We start from the raw sequence: 24,464 nt of genomic DNA, 5'->3' as shown, positions 1-24,464 counted from the left end.
TTTGTGTTCGAAAATGAATGGAAAGTTGTTTTTGGTATTTATTTACCCCTTGATTACCAAAACATTATCACTTTGATTGATTTGATGTTCAGCCGACTCTTTTTTACTCTTTTTGATCTCCGCCTCTTAATGTCATCAAAGTGGATGTGATTCGCCAGCCACTTTTGTCTTCAAGATCATTCATGAAATTTTGAAATAGTCAATGTTTTATTACAGTTATTCCAAACGCTGACGTAAACCATTTCAAGCATTCCATAATAATGTTAGAGAGAAGTACTTCCAAATTCAGCTGTTTTTAAGGTCACGAAACCGGTGTTTTGAGAAACTAATATGTTTTTCTTTTATTTATAAGAATGCTTGATATGTGGAGTCGAATGTTCCGGCTTAATCAAGGAATATGGCATATATCAATAGTCACCTAGCTGCCCTTCGATTACAATGCACTGAGCACTCATGACCTACTCCGTGTAAATGGGTGTTCAGCTTCACGAAAGTGTTCTTCTATGTACTCCTTCATCTGTTCACCTACAATGTCATTTACAAACATAGGGATATTGAGAACGGAGTCAATTGAAAACACATATTATCATTTTGCTCTTCTTTCGAAAGATTCAAAAAGCGAATGTGTGTGTTTGATCTCACTGAGGTTATTTGGATTTTCATGACTGTCTGTAGAAATCGAACACTGGTGTACATTTGGTCTTCAAGTACAAAATACATCTGGGAATAACTCTGAAGTGTCCATCAACTCTCGGCCTAAAAATCAATTTGGAAACTAAGTGTAGATCACATAGTAGCAAATAGTAATCCTTTGTAGAAGAAGTGTTCACTTTCAGTTCTTGTGTTATTGTTTATTGATAGGCCTCTGTCTGATGATAGCGCGTGCTTCGAAGAAATGGCTATTGAGATAGAATCGGCAGAGTAAGCTAAATTATCGCTAATTTAATGGTTTCAGCGTTGTCCGACTTATCGAACAATATTTTAAAGAATGTAATCTACTAAAATCTCTACAAGTGTTGCAGGTAAGTATGCTTACTTGTCCTCCATATGATGCTAGACTTAATTTGAGTAGTATTGCTTATAGTCTGAATCAGTTTAGCCTATTTTTGTTTACTTCATTGTAATGAAGACTTATCACCTGCGCGAAACTGTCTACACTTCATAGTAGGTCGACTTTTGTATCTAGGAGTTACTCTGCAGTTTCGTAATTGTTGCGTTTCCATCGCTTTATAGCCATAGCTATAGAACAATTTGAGATGAATTACGTACTATGGTACGTAATTCTTATAAGTTAAAGGTTGTACTAAGTCTAACAGATTTTTACTATTTCAGTCTATTGATCCGTGAGTTTGCGATAAATCTGTCTGGATAATAACGTCAATATGAAACATCTTCGTCATTGATAAATTTTCTTCTGTAGAAAAGTTTATTTACCATCGAATAAGACTAACGTTTAATTACCCACTGTTACGTTCCAAAAAAGTCAGTAAACCTCGTGCAGTACACTCATCAACTCAGTAAAATTTTACTGTACAAAGTAGCCTAAAGTACATATAATTAGCAAAGTGGTTTTGCTCTTTAACCAACTTATATCACAAATGGTGTAGACAAGATATCCGTTTTTTTTGTTTATTCAAACACATAAACATCGGTACAAGAAGCCACAAAATACATCTGCGCCACACATCAACAATGATGTTAAGAGATACAGTGCGCATAATAAAAGAACAACGAACAGAAGTTAGTGTATGAGAGTGAAATAGTAATGATAATAATAATAATAATAATAATGCGAGACATGATATCTATCCTCCAAACAACAGACACAAACACTGCTTACCAGTTTTCCACGTCTTAGTGAATAAATGTGACCTTTGCAAATAGAGGATATTGATAGGCTACTAGTGTTTAATCAAGGATGACTTCTTAACATTCCTCGCTTATTTCGATACCACCGAGTAAATCATTCTAAAGTTAAGCATAAAGTACCGGGTAATAATGGTAACTCGATTGAGCAGGTGGTACAGAGCCTTCATCGAATTACTTGGTTGGGACGTGTATCTCACATCTACGATCATCACCTGCCTCGACGTGCAATAATGGTTAGTGTAGTAGTAAGTTAGAAGAAAGTTATGGTTGGCCAATCCGAACGGGTTCATTGGATCGCTGCTTATTGGATCGAGCCATATGGATGGGTGCAGACTGCCTGGTTGAGGTACGCGCTATTATCGTGAGTAGTGTTTAAGGAGATTATGTGGCGCGGCTTAGGATCGTTCGCAATGGTACAGGGACATTCATCTCTCGTCTGCCCCTAAGTTTTGAGTCTCTTAATTATCTTAGAAATTTTTTGTATTCTCCTAATCCACTTTTTATTTTTGGAACCATATTATCTTTGTCTAATGTTATATCCTACCACTAATGGTATTACGACTCATACTATTGTATATCTAGTGAAGTGTGACATCTTGAACTGATGCACATGTGTGCAAAGTCCTGCTTTTCATATGACTAGGTGATTCAACTTACATATCAGTAGAGTTGTGTGCAAACATTTTTCATCGTATTTTTAATTCGATTTATTTTAGGAGGAAACTGGCATATCACTCAACACAGTCGATTCAGTTGAAGGATTTATGACCGAGATTACCAGTGGTCATTGGGATACTGTGTTACAAGTCGTACAAAACTTGAAACTGCCTGATCATAAGCTCATGGACTTGTACGAACAGGTACCTTGATGCACCGGTTTTCATCTCTTACAGATTGTCATAGAGTTAGTCGAGCTACGTGAATTGGGTGCTGCCAGAACTTTATTACGTCAGACTGATCCAATGATAGCTTTAAAACAAGCATATCCTGAGAGGTATGCACATCTTGAGAACCTGTTGGCCCGATCGTATTTCGATCCACGTGAAGTAATTCTGCTTATTTAAATTTATTTTTAGGCTTATTTGGAAGGACAGTCCAAGGAAAAGCGTCGACAAGCCATAGCCGCCTCACTTTCCGGAGATGTTAACGTGGTTGCACCTTCACGACTTCGAGCACTTTTAAGCCAAGCATTGAAATGGCAGCAACATCAGGGCCTACTTCCCCCTGGTACTGCAATTGATGTTTTCCGTGGTAAAGCAGCCTTGAAAGAACTGGAAGACGAAAAACCCCCAGCTACAGTAGCTGTGACTATTCGAGCAAGTTACTTTAATATTACACTTTATCTGTAAATATATTTCCGCTTTCTTTTATTGACCTTTACTAAGTGGAAACCTTTAGGTATAAGAAATATAAATCCGTCTATTGAATTTAACAAAACTGGTCACCATTTGTTAGCGCTTGAAGTACCAATACTTTTGACAGTTGTAAGCATTATATATCGTTATGTGGCACTATGTAATACTCTTGGAATGAAAGTTATTTCTTTGCTGTTTCACATTATAATTATCATTACTTATTTCTATGTTTAGTTTTGGGCATCCAGAATTTTTTTTCAGTAGTCACTTGGATTTTACAGGTTATTTTCCGGATTACTGATACCTATGTAGATGTTCGGTGTCTGAACAGTTTCATCAGTCATTATTCAGTGCGTACTTCCAGTTTATTCCATGTAAAGACCATATCTTAATTGTGAAACGGTTGATGTATATATTTACTTAGCTCTGTTTCTTGTATTAAAGGTCCGGAGAAGTAGTCCAAACCCTCCTTAATTATTGTTTCCAAGTTCAGTTTATCAGATTTTTGATTAAGGTAGACTGTCACTTGATTAGTATATATGGCTCAAAGTATGGCCTTCACCAAACACTACTATGTCATCTGCGTATTCTAAGTCAATTAGTGAAATTCCTGGAAGGAGATCACCGCCCGAAAATTCAGTCGACGAAAACGTTATTTCCATCAGTAGGTCTATGATGAAGTTGAACAAAAATGGAGATGGTGAACAGCCTTGATGGACACCGCTTGAGGTTGCAAAAGTAGATGACAGTTCTCCATAACCTCTGAATCTACTGGTAGTGTTAGAGTAAAGAGCCTCCACAAGGTTTATGTACTTCTGAGGTACGCCTTTCAATGACAGACACTGCCACAGAATCTCGCGGTCTACAGAGTTAAATGCTGCTTTCACGACGAGAAAAACTATCATTATCGGACGCCGACAAGTATGCCTGTGTTCTAGAACCTGGCGAATGGTGAATATGTGGTCGATGCAGTCACGACCAGGTCTAAAGCCAGCTTGGGTCTCTCGTGTTTGTAGTTCACGAGTCTTAGGCCGGCGTCCGATAATTATTGAGGCTAGTATTTTAGTTGTTATGTTAGCCGAACTAACCCGTTGTCTGTGGTTATCACAGGATGATTTAGATTATTTCTTATATATTGGGACAGTCAATGACTGCGACCAGTCACATGGAGTTACATCCAGTTTCCAGATTTTGGCCAAAATATTAGTCGACGTAATCGCTGAAACTAGATCACTATCCTTAAAGACCTCTGGAATGAATCCATCTTGACCAACTGCTCTTCCTCGTTCTAGATTGAACATGGATTTCCGAACTGGATCTAGGGTCGGGAAGGCCAGTTGAACTGCTCCTTAAATTGTTTCGCTGATCTTTCTAGACGTCTAGGCTGAGAGTAGATAAGTGTCGTCTTTTTTTCTAGATTATCTCACTTACATTTAACTTCTTGATTTCGGTTTCCTTTATTAGTGTTATAATTCTCTCTTATTACGACCCAGCTATTCCTATTGCTTAGTATTCTCGACACCAATTCACTCGACAAATCCCCAAATCAGAATACGGTTGAACAGGAAAGAGGTTATATTCCAAATAACAAGGTTAGATGGAAGTAAGAAGCACAATAGGAAAAACGTTAGTATATTTATAGTTTTTACATGAGAAGATTTCTAGAGTATTCTCCGAGTATCGACTAGCGTTGACTGAATAAGAATTAGCCAATCAGCGTGCGCCAACTCAATCGTGCATTGAGCATGCTTCAATCTAATCTATATCCCGCTAACAATTAGTCTGAAAAAATGTCTGGTGGTACCTACAATAGCTCCCTTTTCTATCTCGCTTTCGTTCCCCACCGCTGCTCATGGTCGTTCCTTAGAATTTTGGTTAACCTAGATCTGATTTGTGTTCTCTCGTCATCGTGTTCGGAGCTTGATGGAATAAGTTTACGAAAATCTATCAGGGCAATAGTCACCTGGTTTTTTGCCACCCTTTGGTTCAAATCACAAATAGGTGTAATTGCTGTTTCCACAACCGTACTTGTCTACGTTTGTTAGCGGGACATAGACTAGATTAAAGCATGCTCAATGCATGATTGCTTTGGTGCACGCTGATTGGCTAATTCTTATCCAATCAGCACTAGTCGATAGTTGGAGAATACTCTAGAATCTTCTCATGTAAAAAACTATAAATATACTGACATTTTCCCTATTGTGCTTCTGACTTGCTATTTGGAATATAATCTCTTTCCTGTTCAACCGTGTTCTGATTTGGGGACTTGTCGAGTGAATCGGTGTCAGAGAATACTAAGCAATAGGAATAGCTGGGTCATAACCGTAAGAAGGAGATTATAACAATGTTAGATTAAGCTTTCGATCTAGGTAGTCCAAACAATAATGATTGGCAGCAAAAGGGGTCAATTTAATCCGTAGAATAATCTTTAGCGTCGATCACTTTTTTCGGTTCTTGAGTGCCTCCTAAAAATTCATATTTTCTGTTATTAAATAAATTCGTCTTATTTGAATCTCTAGGTTGGTCAAAAATGTCATGTAGAATGTGCAAGATTTAGTCCAGATGGACAGTTCTTAGTATCTGGTTCTTTGGATGGTTTTATTGAAGTATGGAATTTTACAACTGGTAAATTACGAAAAGATTTGAAGTATCAAGCACAAGTATGTTTATTTCTGTTTGGATGTAGTTTTATTATTGGAAAAAAAACTTATTGTATTATTTTCACATCATTTACTTACAATACTAAGTATATACGACTGTCTAAATAAGCTACTTTTATTGCTTTAGTTAAATGGCTTAACAATTTAGACCAGTGCAAATATTTGTCAAGTTCCACGTTACTTAAGATTGGCCGGATGAAAAACTGTTTTAAGACTTCGCAGGCTAAATTAACTCAATAATTTCGAAGTAACTAACTGTCAAACAAGTATATCCAGTCAGTCAGTCAGTGACGTAGAACCATACCACATTAGCACAGAGATACAATTGTCTATTCAAATCCAGTAGTGGTAGAGGTAGTAAAATTATAAGCAGTAATCGGAAACATTAGGCTTTGAAGATGTTATTCAAGGAGTATAATTCAGTGAAATAAATTTGGAAAGAGAAAAAAGAGAAATAAACAATTCAGAAGATTAGAATTTGAGAGAACACAAAAAGTGAATGGACCTGCGCCGTTGCAGACGATTTTGAGCCATGTCATTCAAGATCTCTAACCATCGGATGCTATCGTCTCGCGGACCTCAACCAAGTAGTCTACACCTACCAACATGGCTCAGTCCACTTGTCAGTGATTTCATAGATTTTTATATCGATACCTGAAGTTTATGAACCCATGTCGAAATATGTAAAACATACCACATAATATAGTGTCATAGAAAGACAATAAGTACAACAAAGTGATTCTTACTTTTCTTCCAAGTTTTGTATTATGCAACTTTCACCACTAGTAAAAGGTGTAATTCGATTATGACCATATCATAATAAACTAAAAAATGCATACGAAAACCTCTCCGCAGACATTATTATCTGATAAACACGAATACTCTGGAGAATATAATTCTAGCAGGAAAATAATAGTACAGATAAACAACTTATTTAACTAACTTTCTGATAAACGTAACCTTAATTAATTAAGATTATTCGTGGCCATTAAAGCCAAATGAATTACCTCTGCGTAACCTGGTATACCACTTTTTCTCTCTTAATTTTGCATTTTTTATAACAAAATGTGGTTTACACTGACTTAGATAGAATTTCTAGAGTAGTAAGCCTTAAAAAAGACATAATTGTGGGTTGTTGGCCTTATTTTTTCATTTTTATTTTAACACATAAACATTGGTACAAGGAGGCACCAAACAAATATGAGCCACATAAATCATTTGATTAGTGTGGCGCATATGTATCTGGTTCCCTCTTGTGCCAGTATTTATGTATCCAAATAAATAAATACTGCCCGGGTGCCCAAATCGAAGCAGGTGGTTTTCTTAGGGGGTCACACCCGGAACCTTTGACCTAAAGGTCTGATCCACAAGACAGCGGAGCAACGTAAGGAGATGCATTCTTATAGTAGCTGGTGACCAACGATAGGTTCATACACCATTCGTTTCCTTCGGATCCTGTAGCCCATTTGCACCATTGGTTTTTAGTCAGGGTTTTCCAACTTCCCTAGATGGGTCCTCAGTATCCACCAACCCAGTTAAAGAGCCAAACATTTGCTTTTCGTCCTCTCGATTCGGTCTTTTAAATTTTGTTGTGCTGTAGAAGTTACAATATAAAGTCTTAAAACATCGGAACAAGTGATAGTTTCCCGTTTATGATTTCTTCTCGAATATATATATCATCTACTCTCTATAGATCATATCCATTAGAAATATAATCTCATGGTAATTTCGCGAATACCTAGTAATTCACCTGAAAAATGTCTCTAAGTATTGCATTTAGTTTTTGTGAAAAATTCGTTCGTAATTTTTAATCTTGAACAGTTGTCTTAAATCAGTGACTTTGTCAGTGGATATAAACTGTCAAACTTAAAGCATCATTTTGTAAATCAATTATTGAATTTTAACATGTTTTGAAAACCGTAGTAATATTTATATTGTCATATCGATTGACTCTGTCATTCTCTTGAATCCAATTATCACTGTTATTTTTGTGTATTAAATTCTAAGGTTAACTAATATATATTGCCCCCAAATGCCCTGGTACGGCCGAGAGTGGGGAGAGTTAGTTCTCCCTCTCGAAGTGCTCTCAAATGGCCACATGTACACAACCACTACAAGGAAAGTCCTACTCGCTACATCCTCGTGGTGATGGTGTTGTTTACAAAATTGAGTGGACGAAAAGCGAATGTCAGTGGATATAAAGGATCCACCTTGGGGAATTGGAAAACCCTGATTCCAAACCAATGGTGTACATGGGCTCCAGTATCCTAAAGGAAAAATGGAGTATGAACCAATCGTTGATCACTTGCTACCATGGGACTGAATCTCTTAACGTTGCTCCACTACCTTGTGGATCAGAATTTTAGGTCGAAGGCTCCGGGTGTGGCCCCTTAAGAAAACCATCTGCTTCGGTTTGGGCACCCTGGCAGTATTTCAGCCCTCACGCAAATCAAATGATTTATGTGGCGCATTTCTATCTGGTGCCTCCTTGTACCAATATTTACGTGTTTAAATAAATAAACTTATCGAAAGCCAGTAATCATATTCTGTTTGACTGTATTAACGATCATAAACGTATTTAGTTGTGTAATACTGATAAATTAAGTTAGTTTATAATTCTGTTGAGGATTATAGTAAAAGTGTGATCTATAGGAAAATTGTGTTTAAAAAATCTTTCAAATTATTTTCGAACAAACTTTTGGTTGATGTAGTCTAGGCAACCGTATAAAATTATCACTTAGCTTCATATTAATGCTGTGATTCAAAGACGTCTACAAGAACCACTACTGAGTTGCATTCATTTGTTAAGTCAGTCAGTCATAGTCAACGTAGGAACTGAAGCATACGTGCATCAGTTTAAGTTCCCACTTGACACAACAGTATTTTTTGAAGACAATTGTTAGAATAATAGAAGCATTAATAGTATTAGGAGCAATGGGAAACAGGAATAGAAAAGATGACTTTGAAAGAAAGGATGGATGTGGAGAATGAAAAGTATAAGTGTTTCCAGACAAATAGTGAATGTATCTGTGCTATCGTGACAAATTCTGTGATATATCATTCAATATCAACAACTACTGGTTACGATAATCGTGCAGACCCTAACCAAGTAATCTGTAACTAGCTGCACGTCTCAGTCCAACAGTCAATGATTTCTTGAACACTGATACGACGTCTTGGTGTGACTACCTTTAACTTTCATTAGTAGTACTTTATTTGACTTGATTTTTGTTGCTAGTAATATCTGTAATTCGTGTGGTTTACATCTTTTCAACATTCGATCTAAACGTCTTATTAAGTGTAGTGTTTGTTTTACTATACCCTTCATAGGATACATTTATGATGATGGAAGACACTGTACTATGTTTAGCATTTAGTCGTGATTCGGAATTGTTAGCAGCTGGTTCAAGTGATGGTCTAGTAAAAATATGGCGTATCCAATATGGTCAGTGCATTCGAAGAATAGAAAAGGCCCATCAGAAAGGAGTTACTGCCATACAATTTTCCCGAGATAATATAAATGTTTTAACAGCTAGTTTTGATCACATGATCAGGTAAGTGATATATATATATTGTCAGATTAAGAAAGTTTTTGATATTTTCTGTAAGTAGATCTGACGTATTTGTTTCTAAATGGTTACCGTCTAATTTCTTTTGTAGTCTACGGGGCTTATCGTCGATCTATGCAGTCTGTTAAGATACCATAAATCCTCAATCTTACAAAGCATTTGGATTCGTTAAATCCCTAGGTATTTCTTTCTAACAAATGAAATTGCTTAAACTAGGAGGCATCAAAAGACAATCTTCATAAATGTTACGGTCCGAAATATCTAATTCAGTTACAGTAAGCTTTTGAGCAACCATTATCTAAAGTGCACAGACTGAGAAGTGATAAAGGAAATATAATACCAAACCAAATAATGTATACACAACTAATAAGTATATATACATATATACCTGTCACTAGTACGATCACAAATATATAAATCATGAATGATTTTGGATAAATTCACTGATCCCAATGGGCTATTCCATAGATACTTCACACCTACCGGCATTGTTGAAACATATCAATCTAATCTTCGCAATATTTGACATATCTGACCAATCATCAAACCTATACCAACAATCTTATGCTTATTGTTAAATATTCTCATAGTTTTGATGAATACCGCTACCTATGGAGTTGAACAATGTCTCTAGAACTAGTTTGAAACATGGAAAGCATCATTATTGTGACGACGGACCACCGGTGAACTCGAGGAAGCTGTAAGAGGCTCAGAAGGAGCCGAAGACGTTCCATCCAATCACCTGTCGGAAGAATGTTCTAGAATTCCAACGTGTAACTTCCCCATTGGATAATGCTAATAACCCCCTGTACGCGGATTGGAAGACTGTAATGATGATTTCGTTCTCACTAAAAACTATAAATACCTGATAATTTTGTACTATGTTTGACACTGTTTGGAATAATATTCCTTCGTTAGTCTTCTGTCTTCTTATTGCGACTTGGAAGGGTTTGGTGTTCTAGTGCTCAGTTATACGCGGTTGTATCAAGAAAAATCAGCTTTTTCAAGTTATAACATCTGGCGACGGGTTATTGTATCAATATGTCATTTACCCTGGAACAATTTGAAGCCTTATTGGAACGTCAAGAACAGTTCCAGATGCGCATGATAGAGATGCTAACTCAGAAAATGAACCTGGATCAAAAAGAAGTTACAGATGATCCCTTCAAATCTCATGTTGACCAGATTGTTAATTCTATCCATGAATTGAATTTTGATGGTTCAGCTGGCATTACTTTTGAAACTTGGTTCAAGAAATATGAAGATTTGTTCAAGGTCGACCTCAAAAAACTTGATGACGCCGCTAAGGTCAGAATACTCTTGCGAAAACTTGGAACTGTTGAACATGAACGTTACAGTAACTTTATCCTTCCAAAGAATCCAAGAGATTTTTCTTTTGATGCAACGATTGAAATTTTGTCGCAAATCTTTGCTGAACAGTCATCCTTGTTTAATATTCGTTATCAATGTCTCAAGATGACAAAAGCAGGTGATGATGACTGGGTGAAACATGCGGGTTTAGTAAACCGTGAATGTGAGCGTTTCAAACTATCAGCAATGACAGAAGACCAGTTTAAGTGTCTCGTATTTGTGTGCAGCCTCCAATCTCCCGAAGATGCCGATATTAGAACTAGAATTTTGAGTAAAATTGAACAATGTCCGAATATGACACTACAAGAAGTAACCGCAGAGTGCCAGAGATTGGTGAACCTAAAGCATGACACTTCGATGGTCGAAAATAATGGCCAGTTGCCATACGTTCGTGCTGTAAGCGGAAAGAACGATTCTTGCTCAAGAAAGGCATCGCACACAGATAATCAGCCTTCATCTCCATGTTGGTCTTGTGGTGGTTGGCATTATAAAAGGTTCTGCCCATATAAAGAACATTGTTGTAGCAAGTGTCATCGCAAGGGACATAAAGAAAACTGCTGCAGAAAAAGAACACATAAACGACATTCTTTGAAACCCTACTCGAAGAAATACAGATTTAGTGCTCGAACTAACAAAATATTGGTATCACATAATCGAGCACGAATTTGCCGCCAAAGAAAGTATGTAAACTTGGATATAAATAAAAAGCGTGCCCGCCTGCAACTCGACACCGCTTCTGACATCACACTTATTAGTCGGAGAACTTGGAATCTTATCGGTAAACCACAGGTGCTCCCAACAACCCAGTTAGCTCACAGCGCATCTGGAGGAAAACTAAATATTGTTGGAGAGGTTTGTTGTATAGTCTCGAAAGGAAATGCGAAAACGAATGCAACTTTATATCTTACACAGAATCCAGGACTAGATTTGCTAGGTCTAGACTTGATAGAAGCACTTCAATTAGCAAATCACCCCATTAACCACATATGCAGCGCAGTGAGAACCAGTAAACCGGTGGAAAAGGATCTGAAGAGTGTTGTATTGGAAAGACACAGTCAAGTGTTTACGGAAGAGTTGGGGGAATGCAAAAAGGTTAAAGCACTATTGATTCTTAAACCGGGAGTCACCCCCGTCTTCAGACCAAAACGTCCGGTACCCTATGCAGCGCTACCTATTGTTGAACAAGAATTAGAGCGTCTGCAAAGAAGTGGAATAATCGAACCAGTAAACTTTTCTGATTGGGCAGCTCCAATAGTGATTGTTAAAAAGCCTAATGGAAGTATCCGGTTATGTGCAGATTATTCGACTGGATTAAATGAAGCGCTTGAAGCCCATCAATACCCATTGCCGGTACCAGAGGATTTATTTGCGAAACTGAATGGGGGTAAGTATTTTGCGAAATTAGACCTATCAGACGCTTATCTACAGATTCCGGTAGCGGATGAGTGTAAGCATTACTTGACAATAAACACTCACAAGGGATTGTTCCGATATAACCGACTTCCTTTTGGAGTAAAGACTGCCCCTTCAATCTTCCAACAAGTTATGGACACTATGTTACAAGACATTCCTGGTACCGCGGCTTATCTCGGTGATATATTGATCATGGGTACAGACTATGCTGATTTAGAGAATAAAGTGGATACGGTTCTCAGACGCATAGCAGATTATGGATTAAGAGTGCGTGCCGAAAAATGTGATTTTTACATGGAGCAAGTCCGGTATTTGGGATTCACAATTGATAAAAACGGGAGAAAACCTGATCCTGAAAATGTCGAAGCCATTAAGTCCATGCCTCCACCGACGGATGTGTCAACTTTACGTTCTTTCTTGGGAATGGTTAGTCATTATGGAGTTTTTCTGCCAGATCTGCATCGCCATCGTGCTCCTCTTAATTGCTTATTGAAAAAGGATACTAAATGGTTCTGGTCAACTGAATGCCAAGAAGCATTCCTAAAACTGAAGCAGCTTCTACCATCGAACCTTCTCCTTACACACTATGATCCCGATCTTCCAATTATAGTCGCAGCAGATGCGTCGAACTACGGAATTGGAGCAGTAATTTCACATGCCTACCCTGACGGTTCTGAGAAAGCAATCGCTCACGCTGCGAGATCTCTGACTATGACTGAAAGAAACTACAGTCAAATAGAAAAAGAAGCCCTCGCGATTATATTTGCTGTAAAAAAGTTCCACAAGATGTTGTTTGGCAGACAGTTCACCTTACTTACAGACCATAAACCGTTACTGACAGTTTTTGGATCTAAAAAAGGCATCCCGGTATATACAGCAAACCGGCTACAGAGATGGGCTACCACACTGCTGGGTTATGATTTCAAGATAAATTATCAACCAACAACGGATTTCGGACAGGCAGATGCACTCTCAAGATTGATTGGTCTGCATGAAAAACAAGAAAAAGAGGTGCTTGTAGCTGCTATAGATGTCGAGGCCGAGGTTCACAAAATATTGTCAGACGCAGTTTCCGGACTCCCGGTCACATTTGAAGCCATTAAAAAGGCCAGCAAGAAGGATAATGTATTAAAGATTGTTCGCCATTGCATACTCAATAAATGGCCTTCATCTAGATTACACGGAGAACTCTTACAATACTTTCGTCGACGAGAGTCATTAACAGTTGTCGATTCATGTATAATGTTTGGCCATCGTATCGTTATCCCCAGAAATCTTCGACACCAAGTCATTAAACAGTTCCACAGCGGGCATCCGGGGATAAGTAAAATGAAGTCACTAGCTCGTAGCTATGCATACTGGCCGTCAATGGACCATGAGATAGAGCAAAAATGTCGCAGCTGTTGGTCCTGTCAAGAGGCTGCAAAGAATCCAACGAGAGCTGAGCCACAACCATGGCCTAAACCGGACGGGCCTTGGCAAAGAATACATGCTGATTTCGCCGGACCGATACAAGGCAGGAATTACTTAGTTGTTGTAGATGCTTTCACAAAATGGCCGGAAGTATATGACATGCCGAATACGACTTCAGAGAGTACCATAAGAAGATTGTCAGGATTGTTTGCCTGTTTTGGGGTTCCAGAGATCTTAGTGACCGACAATGGTACTCAGTTTATGTCATCCGCCTTCAAACGCTTCTGCAACGAGAATGGCATATTGCATCTACAATCTCCTCCATACCATCCTCAGTCGAATGGCCAGGCAGAAAGATTCGTGGATACAATTAAAAGAGCTCTGGTCAAAGGGGGAGGTGAGGGTGTCCCGGAACAAGTGATTAATAAGTTCTTGATGTCTTACAGAGTTACCCCTAATCCGGCAGTACCAGAAGGAAAGTCTCCGGCCGAGTGTATGTTCGGAAGGAAAATCCGGACAGTTTTTAACAGTATGTTGCCGCCCAGAAAGACAAGTAAACCCACGAATGAAAATCGTAAGGTCAATCGTAGCTTCCAGGTGGGTGAAAAGGTACTTGTCAGATCGTATCAAGGTAATAGGAAGTGGGAACCAGGTGTCATAGAACGTCGAATCGGAAATGTGCTGTACCTAGTCCGGAAAGATGTCGGGAAATTCATAAGACATATAAATCAAATGCAAAGAAATGATAGTACAATGGTCACAGAAAACCGGCTTCCATTTCAATTGCTCGTAGATTCATCTCAGAAGAACCATCGTGAGCGCGAATATCGAAAAGACAAACGACGCAGAGAGAAAGCTGTACAACCCTCGAGAGTAATGGACCGCAAGAGGAATGCGACACCCAAGCTTCAGGTGGATCCAAGAAAAAAATCTTACACAACGGACTTTAAAGGGGGGAGGTGTGACGACGGACCACCGGTGAACTCGAGGAAGCTGTAAGAGGCTCAGAGGGAGCCGAAGACGTTCCATCCAATCACCTGTCGGAAGAATGTTCTAGAATTCCAACGTGTAACTTCCCCATTGGATAATGCTAATAACCCCCTGTACGCGGATTGGAAGACTGTAATGATGATTTCGTTCTCACTAAAAACTATAAATACCTGATAATTTTGTACTATGTTTGACACTGTTTGGAATAATATTCCTTCGTTAGTCTTCTGTCTTCTTATTGCGACTTGGAAGGGTTTGGTGTTCTAGTGCTCAGTTATACGCGGTTGTATCAAGAAAAATCAGCTTTTTCAAGTTATAACAATTATCTTCAAAATAGCAAATTCGTCATTTTTTGGTTCATGCTTATGAGCTATGACTTAGTGGTTAAACCTCTTGAGTTTCAACTTCTGGACCACGGGTTTCAACAGCGTTTTGTCTTCTGCAGTTTAAGCAACCAAGTATTTGAACTAAACATCACATAAGCAGTTTCTTTAAAAACGAAGTGCGTGAACTTGTGCTTAGTAACTGGGTGCATATTATGTACTTTGTCTGTTTTCACTTACAATTTGTCCATTATATCATTCATATGTACTTGCTTTTTGGTATCTTTCCTCAACATAGAACATATTCAGTCAAATCAGGCAAAATGCTACGTGAATTTATTGGTCATACTGGAGTTGTAAATTGTCTGGTATTCTTACCAGATGGTGACCATTTTCTTAGTGGAAGTTCTGATGGATCTGTAAAGATTTGGTCATATCGTAGCGGTGAATGTATAAATAGTTTTAAGGTAAATTATCGTTATTGTACCATTGCCATTATTTATGTCGTTGCATTTTTGTGTATACACTTTAACGTTTCCCAAGCTACACCAATGGTTATTGAGGTGAGTTGTCCATGTATTAACCATCGATCTCAGAAGTTCAACCTGTATTACTCAAACGGTTGTGAAACATTGTTTTAAGTGAAATATTTGTAAGCTGCAAGTATTTAATCGTAGATATCTCTGAAGCATTAACATAACGTCTATATGTAGTGAAGTCTGACATACAAAGTAAATAAATCGGGGAGAGATATGGTGAGAAATTTAGGATATTGCACCAGTCAATAACTTCATTGACTGTTAGCAGGACATAGATTGGATTAAAGCACGTTCCGTGCGCGATTGTGTTGGTGCGCTCTGATTAGCCATTTCTTATTCAATCGGCGCTATTCGATACTCTGAGAAAACTCTAGAATCTTCTCATGTAAAAACTATAAATATACTAATGTTTCTCTTATTGTGTTTCTTACTTCCGTCTACCTTTGTTATTTGGAATATAATTTATTTCCTGTTCAACCGTATTCTGATTTGGAAATTTGTCGAGTGAACTGATGTCCAAGAATACTAAGCAATAGAAATAGCTGGGTTGTAATAAGAGAAGTTATAACATTGACTGATAGCCTAAGCCATATCTGTATAAATGTATTTGAGTACAATACAGTAAATACTTCATTTGCGAAATGTCAATCAATTATCTCAACCTTGATTATTTATTCTGCAAATATCAGTTAATCGTCTCAGACTTCATTATTTTTTTCGATTCCACACTAATCATTGTCTGTTCTCGTCCTCTTTTCTTTGATCTTCTTAACCTCCTCCTTTTGGGCATTTCGATTGTTGATACAAACTACTTATATCTGTCGATATCAGTAACACATACCACACTATTATCTAAGTAATTGAATAGGTTTAATTGTTGATTAATAAATAAACGTTGCACAATTCTAGTCACAAGTTATTAATAGTGTAACTCATTCGTCCTCAATGTAGAATCTGGTATATATATCCACATTCGTTGAAGTTACCACAATACATTATTATTACAAGGATAAATTGAAAAGGTAGCAACAATGGTAATGAAGAAGGCTAAATATTGGGAATATGATCCGAAAACTGAGTGCCTGATGGAAGTCTAGAACTCAATATCTGTAGTAAGATAAACATTGAATATATCAGCGCCACTGCGGGTGATTCTGAGCCACGTAAATCACTTACTGAGTACAGTTTTATATACATTGCTTTAAGTTATAAGTTTTTTGTGTTCAGGCTAGTAATACTGCACAGCTACATAAACCTAAATAAATAAGTATTAACCGCTACTCGGTTGCCGATTAGTGTAAATATCTCAGTCCTACGGGTAGAATAACTCATCGGTAACATTGTTGCGTTATGTTATCACTGTATGGTACCTTCTTAATCGGACACTTCATTCTGTTTGTCTCAAATCAGAGTAAGAATTGAGAGGAAACATTAAGTATTCCAATAAACCTTGAACAAAAGACATATTACTAAAATCACTAAACTTTATATAGAATACACATGAGAATCTTCTTGATTTTTGTACTGGCGCTGATTGGTTGAAGAAATCGAAGAATCAGTATATTTACTTATAAGTATCCAATTGTTAGGATCATATCCTGCTATTAGATTGTATTTCTGGATGATGCGAATTCGAACTCACAGAAAGGTATTCGGCTCCGTGAAATTACATGTATACTTTGCTGCTTATTACCAATCAGCATGTAATCGGATTTTACGATTTTCTTCAAATCTCCTCTAACCATTTAACATCATTGGCTAAGTATCTAATCCAGTTACTCTTCACAAAAATTATTTTAACATTATTACTGTTAATATATCAGTCAGTTGATGCTGAATATCACATTACACTACCCCCTTAACGTGGCCATTAAGAAGAGAAGATACTCGTAAGTTACTAGTATTTGACCATAGATGCCTTAGAAATATTGCTCGCATCTACTGGGATCACCGGGTAAGTAGTAGTGAGGTTAGATACAAGCTGTTAGTGAATGATGGTAAATCAGTTGATCAGTTTGTGAATCTTTATCGACTGAGATGGTTGGGCCACGTGTTACGTATGCCTGAACACCGATTACCACGACGCCCAATGCTGACTAATGTTGGAGATGGTTGGAAGAAAGTTAAGAGCGGCCAAACCAAAACGTGTCATCAGTGCTTGAAGTCACTAACTTCTGGTCTTAGCCATGTTGGTAGATGCAGATTACTTGTTTGGGGTCCGCGTGACTATCGTAACCAATGGTTGGAGACTGTAAGTGACATGTTTCAGAATCGATCATAATGGCGTAGGTGTATACACATTTTGTCTTCCCTTAAGCCGTGGGATTAAAATTACTTTATACCTTTCGTTTTACGAACTAATTCTTTCTTCCTGTATTACATCATTATACACAATCTTTTTTATATGTTAATATCATTGAAGTAACTACTTCTATTAATTTGGTGTTCATCTTGTTGTGCTAATGAGTGAGGTATGGCAACTTGGACCGATGCATATATGTGCCTGGTTATATGTTGTAATTGACTGAATGACTCAAGTTATTTATGTTTTAGTAATAGAACTTTAAAAGTTTTTGATTAGTTTAGTTATCTTTATCAATGTATATTATCCTTGCATATAACTTTTTTTAACGTGATCATTTACAGACTGTTTCTAGCTTACTTGGACGTGAAGTACCTATTCACTCCATTATCTTGTTCCCACAAGATCCAGATCATTTTCTTGTTGGTAGTCGTTCAAATACTGTTGCTATAATGAATGCTCAAGGTCAAGTAAGTCGTATTATTCTGTTTTGATTAATACAAAACTTCATTAGTTGAGATCATGATTCAATCGAAACTAGATCACCATGAAATTACCTGGGGTAGAGTTCAAACAAGTCTGTTGTGAGATAGTAACTCACTGAAGACAATGGGAGATGTTTCGCTTAATTTCGTAGACCATGTGAAGTTAGAAATTAATGCCGTTAGATACCGGCTCAGTGATCTGTACGTCAAGCCTTCACGCGCGAGACCGGCAGGTCCTGGGTTCGAATCTCGCGAGGCGGGGTTTTGAATGTGCACTGCTGATGAGTCACAAAATAGGACGAGACGGCCGTCCAGAGCTACCAGGTTTTCTATGGTGATGTGGCTTCAATTGACTCATGATCCCAAGTATTGAAATTACTATAATACCCACAAAAACCCCTTCTGATAATATAAAATTGTTTGATAATGTGTTTGTAATTGTAGATAGTAAGAAATTCCGTCCAATCCTAACTCTTTGTATAATTACGAGTAATTTGATAATAGTGAAAAGTTGAAATACATTCATGAGACTATTCAGAAAAAGCTACAATCATTTCACATAGAACTAGTTCTATTAAAACACTTATGTTATTCATTAGACCATCTTTATAACCTTATTTGTTCGATAACGATTTCTAAGTATCCATATTACAAAGCTGTGTATCCAGTCAGTTCATTTTAATAAACTATTGTTAAAATCAAAATACCCCGTATGGATTCGTAAATACTATGAAACATGCACACTTTAGGAAGGTTTGCTACAAAGTGTAATGAAGTCTTCTATTAGGGTTTTGTGCACCTCTCTCTCTATTAAAAATATGACACTGCTGTGACTGTATCAATTAACCTAACATCTAACGATAGCTCAAGTTTCTATACCAAATCAGAATAGCAAGATAAAATCAACACCCATCATTCTTCATATCATGTAATATATGACACTGAGATATGACCTAGTGAATAAATATGGTAGTGTTTGATATCAGAGGGTGGCAATAAGAAGCGACGACTACAGTTTATTAGCGGATAGTACAGATCACAAAGCTAAAAACACATCGAGCGGATTTGGAGCAGATAAGCGAATATATCTATATGCGAGCGTATCCATAGGTGAATTAGTAGTCACATCAAATAAAGGCACGTTGAATCAAAGTACAGCTTGTTTTTATAATACAAGCATATTTATATATGAGGAATTCAGAATAATACATCGAGCTATATTTAAACGTTCAAAATTTGAGTCCGACAGATTTTATTATTTATTTATTTGAACACATAAATATTGGTACAAGAGGGCACCAAATATATATGCGCCACACTTTGTGTAAGGGCTGTGATACTGCCCGGGTGCCCAGACCAAAGCAGGTTGTTTACTTAGGGCGTCACACCCGGAGCCTTTGACCTAAAAATCTGATCCACAAGGCGGTGGAGCATCGTGAGGAAATGCAGTCACATGGTAGCCGGTGACCAACGATTGGTTCATACGCCATTTGTTCCCGCAGGATACTACAGCCCATGTGCACCATTCGTTCGGGATCCGGTTAAAGAGTCGGACATTCGCTTTTCGTCCCCTCATTTTCGTAAGCAACACACCCCCGCCACGAGAAGGCAGTGAGTAGGACTTCTCTGTCAGAGGTTGTGTACGCGTGGCCGTATGAGAGCATTTCAAGAGGGAGGGCGAGCCCACTCCACTCTCGGCTATACCAGGGCATTTGGGGGCGACAGAATTATGCGTAGGCTGTTATAAGCTTCCAAATATACACATTTACTTTGTTATGATAGCAATTCTACTGATACAATGAAATAAACGATTTGTTACAATGTCGATAATATTATCTGTCAAAATGGCCGGGGGGGACTTGACAGGGATTAATCGTAAAAGTGTTACTGTATGTATCGAACTAACCAAAAATTGTAATGGAAGATAGAATTACTGTTGATTATCGATCCAATATGAGAATAATTTATTCAGATATACTTATCAATCTAAATGTAAATATTGATTTATAATATAACCATTTTCGATTGACCCATTTTTATGAAACTGTTAGCTTAACAAACGTGTTACTCTCATTTTTTTTAATTATTTGTTATATAAACTGTGATTGTTATGTTTATATTTGGTACTGTTTTTTGTATATTTAGGTTGTACAAAGTTTCACTAATAATAAACGTGAAAATGGAGATATTGTTGATTGTACATTTAGTGGACGAGGTGAATGGATTTATTGTGTAGCTGAAGATCAGTCATTGTATTGTTTCAGTGTTAGATCTGGTGGAAAATTAGAGCATACTTTACATGTAAGTTAATTCAAAAGCTACTTGTCAAATACCTACAGTGTTGTTTTTTTTAAAAAAAAACTTAGGTTTAGTCAATATAACACCATAGAGTTGTAGAATTTTATCTAAATCACTAATCAACCTAAGTTAGAAAACCACTGAGTCAGTCAGTCAGCTACAACGTAGGACCAGGCACATATGTGCATCGGTCCAGGTTGCCATACCTCATCAGCACAACAAGATGAACACCGGATTCATAGCAGTGGTTAGGTCAAAGGTGGTAATATATAAAAGAAAGATTGCATATAGAGATATAGTACAAGAAAAAAGAATTGGTTCGTAGAAAAAAAGATATGAAGTGATTTTAATCTCTTAGTTTAAGGGAAGACAGAGAGTGTATACACCGACGCCATTGTGATCGATTCTGAGCCATGTCACCAAGAGTCTGCATCTACCAACACGGCTCAGACTAGAAGTTAGTGACTTCAAGCACTGATGACACGTTTTGGTTTGGCCGCTCTTAACTTTCATCCAACCATCTCCAACATTAGTCAGCATTGGGCGTCGTGGTAATCGGTGTTCAGGCATACGTAACACATGACCCAACCATCTCAGTCGATAAAGATTCACAAACTGATCAACTGATTTATCATCATTACCTAATACCCTGCGTTTAACCTCACTATTACTTACCCGGTGATCCCAGCAGACACCAGCAATATTTCTAAGGCATCTGTGGTCAAATATTAGTAGCTTACGAGTGTCTTCTACTCTTAATGGCCATGTTTCGCTGCCGTAAATTAAAACAGAACGGACTGCCGCGCAGTATACTCGTCCTTTTATTGATAGACGGGTATCTCGCCTTCGCCAAAGGTGACGTAAGTTGGCAAAAGCCAAACGAGCTTTTCGAATCCGTGCTGAGATTTCGTCCGATACCAACCCATTAGGGCTGATCAGACTTCCAAGATAAGTGAAGTTGTCGACGCGTTCGACTACTTCACTCCCTATCCTTAGTTCAGGTGTTAAAGGAGGCCAGTCCTGAAGCAACAACTTGCATTTAGAGGGAGAGAAGCGCATTCTAAACATTCTGGCATTGTTGCTTAGTGCTACCAGAAGACTCTGCATTTTGTCAGCGTCTTCACCAAACAGGATTATGTCGTCTGCGTATTCTAAGTCGATAAGTGGACCTCCTGGATGGAGATCAATACCCGAGAACTCATTAGACAAAAACGTTATTTCCATCAATAGATCTATGATGAAGTTAAACAAAAATGGAGAAAGTGGACAGCCTTGACGGACACCACTTGAGGTTGCAAAAGCATATGACAGTTCGCCATAAGCTCTGACTCGACTAGTAGTGTTGGAGTAAAGAGCCTTCACAAGGTTTACGTACTTCTGGGGTACGCCTTTCAATGACATACACTGCCACAGAATCTCGCGGTCTACAGAGTCAAATGCTGCTTTTAAGTCGAGAAAGACCACCATTGTCGGACGCCGATAAGTATGCCTGTGTTCTAGAATCTGACGAATGGTGAATATGTGGTCGATGCAGTCACGACCAGGTCTAAAGCCAGCTTGGTTCTCTCGTGTTTGCAGTTCACGAGTCTTAGGCGTCTGATAATTATCGAGGCTAGTATTTTAGATGCGATATTAGTTAAACTAATCCTTCTATGGTAGTCACAGGATGATTTTGACCCTTTCTTATATATTGGGACGATAAGTGATTGTGACCAGTTAGATGGAATAACGTGTAACTCCCAGATCTAAGCTAAAATATTAGTCAACCTAATCGCTGAAATTGGACCACCATCCTTAAACACCTCTGGGGCCAGTCCATCTGGACCAGCTGCCCTTCCTCGTTTCAGACCAACTATAGCCTTTTGAACTTCAGCGAGAGTTGGGGGACCTACATCAATGTTCCATTCACGCTGTCTGGGAATGGAGGGTAGTTGTAGAGTCGCTGAAGGCCAGTTGAACTGTTCTCTGAAATGTTCCGCCCATCGTTCTAAACGTCTGGACTGGGAGCAGATGAGAGTATCGTCTTTTTCCGATATAATCTCACTTACACTTGACTTATTGATCCCAGTTTCTTTTATTAGTCTGTAAAGCTGTCTTGTGTTCCCTATAGTCGCCGCCTTTTCCATCTCTTTTGCTTTTGTTGCCCACCACTGCTCACGGTCGTTTCTTAGACTTTTTCTTAACCTAGATCTGATTTGTTGTCGCTCTTCATCATGTTCGGAACCTGATGGGACGAGTTTGCGAGAATCCATCGGTGTGATAGACTTTGAAGAAATCCACTGGTTTTTTGAAACTCTGTGGTTTAAGTCACTAACAGATTTCACTGCTGTTTCCACAGCTGCTTGTATATCTTTCCAAGCAACATCTGGGTCAGCCTCGTCTTCAGAACTACCTAATTGTGAACTCAGTTGTTCTTGGAACCTATTTTTGGTTTTCTCGTTACTCAACTCAGTTCTAATGGGTCTTTTTAATGTGGCTTTTTGCGTCCAGTGAGGCGCAAGCAGATGCGTGCCCGTAACAGGGCATGGTCGGAGTCCAAGCAGGTACTCCAGAATGAGCAACAATCTTCTACCGACCCTCTCCAACGATGACTGATGGCAATATAGTCTATTTGAGTCCATCGTTGGTTTGGTGTAGGGGGTCGCCATGTTAGACGATGTCTCTCCTTATGTTTAAAATTTGTGTTTGCTAAAAACAAGCGATTGTCTGAGCACAGTGACAGCAGACGGTCACCATTATCTGTTCGCTGTGCCGGAATACTAAAATATCCACCTAAATGCCTTTCTGTTTGGTTTAAGCTACCTATCTGAGCATTAAAGACACCCCCTATGAGTACTATGTCTGAGCGTTTAGCTTTCTGAAGAAGTTCAGAAAGCTTTCTGTAAAATTCATCTTTCACATCATCTGAGCTGCTGTCAGTGGGAGCGTAGGCAGAAACGACGAAAAGGCAACGACGTGTGTCCCTATCCTTCCGAGTTCTTACGAAGCCGTTTAGCCGGACAGCACATAGACGACTGTTGACGGGGATGCACTCTAGCAGTGCTTGTTCCGCCCTCGTGCTTTGTGCTATGCCTACACCTGCCAGTCCACGAGAACTGGCCATCGGGTCACCAGATACACGTAGGGTGTATCTCGTTGGCTCTCCGTTTTGCCGAGGTGAGGTCAAGTGAATGACCACACTGGAATCCTGTATGCGTGTTTCGGAGACACAGCATACATCAATGGAAAGAGCCTCTAGGGTTTTTGTCAAAGAAAAGCACTGAGAGAGACAAGAAGCGTTGAACAGCTATTTCGTCCTAGCATAGGACTCACCCGCATCCATGAATCAAACTAAGAACTTTCGGTCTCGTGAATAAACGCTTAACATGTAAACCACTGAATTGGGATCCAATGGTGTACAAGTATAACTTTAATCAATTCACGATACTGTGCAACCATCTTCCATTGTCTTCGGTGGGTACCTTCCTCATATACAACAAAGCTGAACTCCACGGGTCATAGCTTTTCATTAGAACTTCCGGGAATTTCCTCTCGAAACTAAACAATATGTTAGTATAGAATCGTGGTGATTGTTCATAGTCGCACCTATATATAATACGATATATTTACAATTATTTATTTTCTTTATACTTTTAGGTTCATGATAAAAGTATTATTGGATGTGCTCATCATCCACATCAGAATTTATTAGCAACATATGCAGAAGATGGTTTATTAAAACTTTGGAAACCTTAATTTATCGTTTAAAAGAGTGTTTTCTCTTGTACAAATTTTTTTTTTAGTTTTTTCAAACAAAAATATAAAAAAACTTACTTCACACACTACCATTTGTCCATCTTATGATATTTTCACTACCAACATAAATACTTAGTCCTTT

At 38.3% G+C, this 24,464-nt stretch overlaps 1 protein-coding gene across 1 annotated transcript; it reads left to right on the top strand.

Moving 5' to 3' along the window:
- Positions 1–841: 841 nt before the first annotated feature.
- SMU1_4 (Serine/threonine-protein kinase smu1) lies at positions 842–24,414 on the top strand. Its single transcript, XM_051215338.1, has 10 exons — positions 842–921; positions 956–1,022; positions 2,586–2,729; positions 2,763–3,185; positions 5,744–5,884; positions 9,215–9,438; positions 15,262–15,430; positions 18,149–18,274; positions 20,435–20,590; positions 24,224–24,414. The coding sequence occupies exons 6-10, from the start codon at positions 9,224–9,226 to the stop codon at positions 24,320–24,322; spliced, it is 765 nt and encodes a 254-aa protein (XP_051068552.1). The 5' UTR covers positions 842–921; positions 956–1,022; positions 2,586–2,729; positions 2,763–3,185; positions 5,744–5,884; positions 9,215–9,223; the 3' UTR covers positions 24,323–24,414.
- The last annotated feature ends 50 nt before the right edge of the window (positions 24,415–24,464 follow it).

The sequence above is a fragment of the Schistosoma haematobium genome, chromosome 2, assembly GCF_000699445.3.
Source record: "Schistosoma haematobium chromosome 2, whole genome shotgun sequence".
Classification (NCBI taxonomy): Eukaryota; Metazoa; Platyhelminthes; class Trematoda; order Strigeidida; family Schistosomatidae; genus Schistosoma; species Schistosoma haematobium.
Note: the sequence above shows the minus strand (reverse complement) of the source record. Positions and strands in the feature narration are given on the sequence as shown.